General features: G+C 39.2%; 1 protein-coding gene across 1 annotated transcript; it reads right to left on the reverse strand.

Annotated features, from left to right (window-relative positions):
* Positions 1 to 3,353: 3,353 nt before the first annotated feature.
* LOC125727394 (neuromedin-U receptor 1-like) lies at positions 3,354 to 5,464 on the reverse strand. The gene is made up of 2 exons (XM_049004067.1): positions 4,561 to 5,464; positions 3,354 to 3,745 (listed from the first exon to the last, which is right to left on the reverse strand). Exons 1-2 carry the CDS (start codon positions 5,462 to 5,464, stop codon positions 3,354 to 3,356), a joined length of 1,296 nt encoding a protein of 431 aa, XP_048860024.1.
* Between the last annotated feature and the right edge of the window lie 3,176 nt (positions 5,465 to 8,640).

Raw genomic sequence — 8,640 nt, forward strand, 5'->3', positions numbered from 1 at the left:
AGGTCAGACCCACATACACACACACAAACACACACAACCACATTATACATAATCATGGTCTACATGATCCTGCAGAAAGACAGCAGGACATGTCACATTCACCATTCACTAAATAATATGCAATCTGTTTTAATTAACTATATTCTCCAACATTTACACACAATTCTACTGAATAGCTAGAAGTTTAAAAAGACAAACTAGTGACCATCACACAATTTCAACATTTACATTAACAATATGATGATATTTTGTACAAAAAACACCCTCACTGCCCTGCGAATATCTGAGTGGAATAAGACACTGCACAAACACTGCACTGGGAGCGGCGCTAAAGATCTATGACAATGGGGACTGATTGAAAAGGCAACACTATTTAAAGTAATGTTGATTTATTGATTTATTTATTTGTTTGTTTTTTTGAGGGGGGGGGGGCAAAAGAACATTTTATTGGAGCTAATTCCCCCTAAACAGCCCTAGTGTCACCCCCACACAATGTTCTACTTATTCAACACTCTTGTTATGGTTGGCCAACTTAAGGTATGTTTTTGCATGGTTTTTGATAGTTTAGCTAGTTGTACCAGCTTATGATAGTCATTCTAGCTGGTTTAGCTGGTCAAACCCGCATGACCAGCTTGACAGGCTGACCACACCAACATGAACAACTGGTGACCCACCCGGGACATGGTCATCTGAGACCAGCAAAAACCAGCTGCAGTTTTTAGCTGTTTTTTTTTAGCCAACTTAGAGTCGCCAATCAACCCATCATGCACACTGGTAAGTTTTAACGCCTGCAATTTTGCGGATTATCTGTATTTTGCTTTTATGTGCTTTTCAGTTTTTTTTCTGATAATAAGATTCCCTGCTTGAAGCCATGCATGTTATTTTTTAGACATCACTCACCTGGTACCAGAGAGTACCAAAAAGCCGGCATCGGTACTCATAGTCAGTCAGAAAAATTGGTACGGATGCATCCCTAAGGATGTAGTTATGGTTAGGGTTGCCTTTAGGACTGGATCAGGGACTAGGGTTAGGATTGTAGCTAGGATAAGGGTGGCCTTTATTGTTAGAGCTATAGTTAGAGTTAGAGTTGTATTTAGGGCTGGAGGTAGGGTTAGGATGGTCTTTAGTGGTAGAGCTGTGGTTCAGGTTATGGTTAAGCTATATGTCTCTATTAAAAATCATTGCTCAACTTTGACAGCCCTAATTTTAAGGCTCAATAAAAGTGTCAGTGTAAAGAGTATTGTCTCATCCAGAGGTGGAGATTTCAGGTCCAGGGAGTACAAATCCAAGGCAAGATTTTGGTTCAACCAACCAGTTGAGTGACTGTGACTGTGAGTCTTTATACTAAACTGGTTGGTTGAAACAATCTCAGGTCTCATCATACAATATATCAATGTGCCAACAACTTTGATATACCACCCAGCCCTAACACTTTATTGCATAATACAAAATAAAACACACATTTTAGGTTCGTATTAAACCTCACTGCATGCCTTCTGACGTACCGCCGATAAGAACCCATGCTCTCCGGCACCTGTGACTATGGAAATGCTTCACAGTCACACCAACAGATTTACCGCCATTTCGGCAGATAATTCACTTGTCATTCCACAGAGCAATTCACCATATATGTAGACAGTAATAACTTTTATTTTATGTGTGTTACGTGCCATAAGAGTTTTGGATATGTCTACAGCTGGTAAGTTTTAACGCCAGTCTTCTGCCCCAAGCTCCACTCACCACTTGTTGCCCGCCTCCCAGTTTCTGGCCACGCCCCTTCCGCCCTCTGACCTCTGACCTTGTGTTCTGGTTGAGGATAAAGCCTGCTGATCGCATCCAGCTCGAGCTCTTGCTCAACATTTGTCTTTTGCTATTACTGTGATGGTTTGCTGTTTCTGATTGACTTCTTGTGTATGACGGTTCTGATCGTTTGGTTTCTGGTTTTCTGCTTCGCCCCTTTTTGTACTTTTGCCTTTGGTTTGTTTGTCTTCTGGTTTTGACCTCTCGCTTAGCTCCTGACTGCTCTCTTTGCCTCGCCCCTTCGGATACTGTGTTTCGGCCTGTGTGTTTTCTGTATATGTCTGTTAGATGTGTAAGGAGTGACTGCCTTTTTGTTTATACGTATGTGGTGTTTACTGTGGTTTTGGTTAGGGAGTTAGATTTTTGTCATTTCCTTTCCTCTTGTTTTCATTACCTATAGAGTTTGGGACGTGTTCGTTAGCCGTTTTGCTTGTTGTTTTGGCCTGGGTCACTCCCGAAGTTTGTTGCACCTCGTGTTTGTGAAAGTGTCTGTGAATAAACATAAAAATACAAAAAAGATCCCTTTGTTTCCCGTGTTCCCTTTTCCCATTCCTTGGTTGTCTCGTCTTCCCCTCTCCTTTTCCCTTTACCTTTCTGTCGGTCCTCAAACCTAGACTGGGGATCGTAACACGTGAATATTCTCATTGACAAAGAAAGTAGCATAGACTCCCAAGAGTTAAAAAAAAATCACAAATGCACATATTTAGGAATAAGTACATGGAAAAAGAACTGGGCACATCTGACTTCTGTATGTCACCATCTGGCCAACTAAAATAGCAAAGAAAGAACACAAACAGAAACCGCATCACTGTCCACTGTACAGTATGTATGTAGTATAAAAAAGTACATTATGTTAACCAGCATAAAATATCTAGAAGAGAGACACTGATGTCATTAACAGACAGTATTACTGAAACTTGGAAGTGTTACTGAAATCTTTACCTTCAATATCAAGAGAAGAATCAGCCCACTTGAAATTTGTTGTTTGTCTGTAATTAAGGTGAGATCAATAAATCATCATCCCTGAATAGATTTTATTCTATGCTAGTTACACCACTCACAGCTGTATTCTAGTGTCAAAAACGTTCTCCTGGGAACAGAATGGCTAGAGATAGGATGGCTGAATGATTGTTTGGATTTTTAACAGGGAATGAATGGGGATTTAGAGCAAAAGAATATGGTCATGGTTCGTAGCCAGCTAATTTAAAACAACAATCAAAATTCCTTGTGGATTCTTCAGAAGTAAAATTTAAGCCATAAGTCTCAGTATCGGTATTCTGATATAGCTCTTACTATGAGTGAAGTTTTAATGACAATTACTGCATCTTCAAGTGCTTAAACCTTTCTGCTGTAATATATTATTAAAATGTGTACTTGTTTGTTCTGGAAGTCGTTTCTAATTTATTGCAACTGAATCAGCTGAAAAGAGAAATCCAGGTAACAAAGTGATCACTATCAGAGACTGTAAAAGGTAGAGCAAGTCTGCCATAAACCATTAAGCATTAGGTAGTCATTGTGGTTGTTTTGTGGTCTTTGTGGACTGCATGGTAGCTCTATGTTAAAGCAGTGGCCTCATTATTCAGGATTCCATCTGAGAAAATGTTGCACTCCTCTCCCTCTGTAACAAGTACGCCATTGGTGGATGGGAGTTCACATATGGTGCTGCGCAGGGTCACTCTGGTCACACTTAAGGAGTGCTTTCTGGCCACCAGGTGCCGAGTGCGATGGCACATCACCTCCCTGAACATATCCCGGAAGCGGGTGGACATGAGGTTGTACAGGATGGGGTTGGCGGCAGAACTGAGGTAGAAAAAGACGCCGGAGATGATGTGGACGTACTGGAACATCACCAGGTGTTCGCTGGTCCAGTGGCTGATAAAACTCCACATCAGACGGTCGGTGTGGAAGGGCGCCCAGCAGATTCCAAACACTATGACTAACACAACTGCAACAAACATGCACAAAGAAGGCAGCTCGTTTAAAAGCGTCATATTTCGCTCTTAGTCTGTATGCAGGATTTATTAGAAATCAGAAAGAGGAGCGATTGCAAGGGACCGTTAAATAAATGCAGTTGACCCTGAGGACTGTTGTCCACATTTCAGTTTAAACAGTTATTTGGTTAGATTTGTAGGCATTACGGAATTTGAAGTGTGTGTATAGTAAAGTAATGAAATCCTGTCACTTGCCTTTCTGTCCTTCCTTAGAGGCTGAATAGAATTATATACTCAGTCTATAGGCTCTTTTCCAATGTAATTATTTATGATGCTCACTGCATTCCTAATTATATTTTCCAAAAGGAAAAATGTGGTAAAAGAACCCAGAGACAAGGACCCATCCATTTTCTGTAACTATTTGTCCTATTCACGGTTGCAGGTATTCTGGAGTCTATTCCAGAAGCTACAGATGCAAGGCAGGGAACAACCAAGGATGGGGCACCAGCCCATCGCAGGGCACACACACTCACACCAGTCACTCACACATACAACCTGCAGACAATTTAGCATCTCCAATTAGCCTCAGCATGTTTTTGGACTGTGGGGGGAAAACCGGAGAACCCGGAGGAAACCCCACGACGACATGGGGAGAACATGCAAACTCCACACACATGGAACCATGGAGGAGACTCAAACACTGGTCCCAGATGTGTGAGGCAACAGTGCTAAACACTGCACCAATAAGATGAAAGTAATGGGGTATGTTACTACAGTATATAGTGTTGGCAAGCTGCAACGCGAATAGAAAGGAGAGTTAGACACTCACAAAGCATTTTAGTGACCTGTCGATGGCGCACTTTCTGCTGCTGGCCATGCGAGTTGCAGCAGCCATCTTGGTCGTGGGCGGACTGGCCTTTCAGCACCTGCTGGATCTTCTCCCGCTTCAGCTGTAGCCCAATGAGCAGGTAGAGCCAGCTGATGGTGAACATAGGCAGCAGAAAGAAGAGCAGCGTGGTGACCTGGATGATGACGTTGTACATCCAGCGTGGCTTTACCAGCATGCAGATAGCAGACTCTGGGATTTCCTGACCCGTGGCAGATGGCAGAGAGACTATGCCATGCAGGCTGGTGTTGGGTATAGCGCACAGCACTGAGATGATCCACACAGCCAGGATAACCCTCTTGGCATGGGTTCTGGTCACCACAAACTTGGCCTTGAGAGGGTAGATCACGGCTATGTAGCGTTCTACACTGAGGGACGTCACGATAAGAATAGAGGCGAAGCACACTGTTTCGAAGAGGAAGGTCCTGAAGTAGCAGCCACCCTTACCAAACACAAAGGGGTAGTTACTCCACATCTCATACAACTCAAGCGGCATTCCCAGCACCAGCACCAGCAGGTCAGACACCGCAAGGCTGAACAGGTAGTAATTAGTGGGCGTCCGCATGACCTTGTTGCGGGCTATCACCGTGCAGGTCAAGACATTGCCCACGGCCCCTATGAGAAATATAAGCAGGTAAACAACGCACATGGGCATAAAGACAGAGGAGCGACGTGGGCCGAGGTACTTTTCCAGGTATTCTTCCTGAGTGAGGCAAAAGTCCTCATTCGCTGCAGAGAAGTTTGTCATCAGGTGGGAACTGCTGTTGCATCTCACGTTGTAGGTACATTTAGATGCCTCAGTCTGTGAGGTTTGCATTTCCGGTAATGAGCAGTTTTTGCTCTCCATTACAGTGGAATTGAGTTGAATGCTTGGGGAGAAAAAGAGAGACAATGAGCAGGTTTAGGTCTGAAAGCTTTTTTATACATTTCTACTAAACCAGTGTTTCTCAAGCCAGTCCTTGGTGACCCCCAGACAGTCCACATTTTTGCTCCCTCCCAGCTCCCTGCCAGACAGTCCACATTTCTGCTTCCTCCCAACTCCCAGTACTGCTATTTTTATCATTAGTTTTTGATGGTAAATATTGTTTTAGAAATAATAAAATACAACACAATTTGAGCCATTAATTCAAAATCAAAATGAAGGTGAGAGAGGTAAGCATGGCATTATCATCGTAACAACTATAAGCATCTGCAAGGACCATTCCAGTTTATAGAATATTGTTGTGATGCAGTGCCTCTTATTTGAGGGCATGCAATTCAGTACATCTGTTGCATTTCCTAAATACAGCAATGACAGTTTAGATAGGAGTCATGTACAGTGTTTAATAGTCATAGTCATCTGAGTCTGAAACTGAGCAGAAAAACAGTCACCATAGTAACTTTAAACTATTAAAAGGACACAAACCAGGCCACCTCTCACATATTTAGTTAGGACAGGTTAGAATTAGAATCAGAAAGGTCATTTCAATAAGGAGTCTTGATGCTCTCAAATATGTGTTTTTACACAAGTGCTTGATGTTTTAGTTGCAACAATACACTCACAAATGCAAACCTGCAAAAATCTGTCTTTTCAGGCATTTGAATGAGCTAAATTCATGTTCGCATCAGTGCATGTTCAGACTAACAGAATAAGATACACATTATATATTGTGTTTACATTTGTAAACATACATTTAAATAAAAAATGCATGTGTTTTTGATTTACAGAAATATTTTGAAAAATTACTTATTTACAGAAATCGCACTCCATCCATGCTCCCAAAAACACAGAAACTCAAATGCTCATCGAAAATGATTCTGTGTTCTGTGTTCCTGTCATTTACTTCCATAAGGATACAATGAAATAAATATGCAATTAATACTGTTAATGTCAGTTAATATCTTAAAGTTTTGAAATACTGTCTTTTTCTGTGCATGCTAATTAAATTAAAACACAAATTAAAACAGGCCACATAGAATCCCTCACAATCGTTATGCTGATTGCAACTATTATTTTGTTTGTTTGTTTAATAGAAAATGTTTTAACACACGTAAGGGAAATATCACAGATTTTAACAAATGCCCACCATACATACATGTCATTATCATATGTAATATCTAACCAATATTTAAGTTCTTTTTTTTTATTTCTGCTTTTTACATTTCTTAAAATAAATTTTAATTTTGAAACTTACCCCACAGACTGTCCCTTTGTGGTCTTTTTATTTATTTAGTTTAATATTTTTATTATTATTATTTTACCAATGGCAAAGAGAATCAAAAACACAAAATACAAATTGTTTGAAATAAATCTTCCTTCCCAGTTATACAGTCCAAACGGTCTTTATGTTTCTGCTCCTGTTTGACTTTTCAAAGTGACTTTTGACTGCTTTTCTTGTGTGAGGTGCACTTGACTGTTTAAATGACCCGCTGATTAAGGGCTCTCCCTGTTCACTCCCTGACACCACCACTGCACTTTTCCTTAAGCCTAGAAGCTCTTCCCTCGTTTCGTCCTATCCAATCGTTCAGCCTCCCTTTCTAATTCACCAACCTCTTTATCTCCATGTTTGAAAATGTTTGATTCTCAGATTTTACTGTTTAGACAATGTCTATTGAATGTCCAATATATTGCTATTTCTCATGAAAGAAACATTACTTTTATTGACATCGTCTAGAAATTTCCTGTCATTTGTACAGTATTACTTTAAAATATGTGGAGTCTTCAACTTTCATGTTTTCTTGTGTGATATCAGCATCCTTTTAATAGTATTAATTTTATTAAACATGAATCTAATTTTAAGAAAAAACCTGAAGCATTCATTGGTTAATTACTTGCTAAATTCAGACATATATATCAAACACCAGTCTAACCAAAATCACAACAAAACAATCCAAAGAACGTGAAATGAAACCCTTAGCAACATGAGAACACGCAAGATCCATGCATTCAAAATCTGAGTCAGTAATCAAGATCGCAGCCACAATGGAGTTCTCTGAAAGTGTCTTTCCTGCTTTTGAAAGGTCTATTAAATTATGGAACATAATGGAAAAGATTAATATAATTTTTCAATCCAGTAATATCATTACTTTATATAATCCACTTTTTGGAATTCCCTGGTCTCTGAATCCAAATAATTAATTCTGACATTTTTATTCAAAAGCATAATAAGCAATAAATCCCCTAATTAGGTGGCAAAATTTTTGGACTTGGCTCCATAATTAGATTCTCAACTGAAACTACAAGAATTACACTGTGAAAATTAACTGTGTTTTGTTTTATAGTGTATCTTTTTTAAAATTGGTTTTCAGTAATAATGAACAGGTAAGGCGGCAACAAATAAAGAAGAAGAAATATAGATGAATATATTAGAAATATATTAACAAAATGGTTAGAAATAAATGACGATTTTATTTGTAGGTTACAGTCATATGTAAGTTTGAGGAGTTAACATGCAGTGCCATATGTCCCAATGGTGTCAATTGCCAGTTAAAATTCAGAAGTGTGGACTGTGTCACATCTAATGTTAACCCCTTGTGGATTTTATAAATATTGATAATGTGACAGGTGGTTGTTAACTTTGCTACTTGTATGTGTAAGTTCATTGGTCTCAAACAGTACAGGATATTTCACCAATGTAGAATATCAGAACAGTGTAACAGAAATATATAAATCACCTTACACACACACACACACACACACACACAGAGATATATGTCATATAAAGTGTTCATAGAAAGTCTTGGGAAGCTTGCTTGATTCAGGAAAATATTGCAAATTTATTAGTTTATAATAAAAATCTTCATTCATTTACAAAAAGTTTATATCACATTAGAAACAACTGGAAGTTTTAAAGTAAAATATAAATTACTAATAACTGATACCCAAATTATAGTTCCTACAGAGCCATTCTGAGATAAAAAGTTTGTTAGTAACATCTTTGAAATAACACAAAACATTTGTGTTCATTATCCCTTTGGGACCCAATGACTACACTTGCGATTAACAGCAAAATAGCAACAACAGAAATGAATGAGTCAGTCAAA

This window comes from Brienomyrus brachyistius, unplaced genomic scaffold, assembly GCF_023856365.1.
Source record: "Brienomyrus brachyistius isolate T26 unplaced genomic scaffold, BBRACH_0.4 scaffold96, whole genome shotgun sequence".
In the NCBI taxonomy this organism is placed as follows: Eukaryota; Metazoa; Chordata; class Actinopteri; order Osteoglossiformes; family Mormyridae; genus Brienomyrus; species Brienomyrus brachyistius.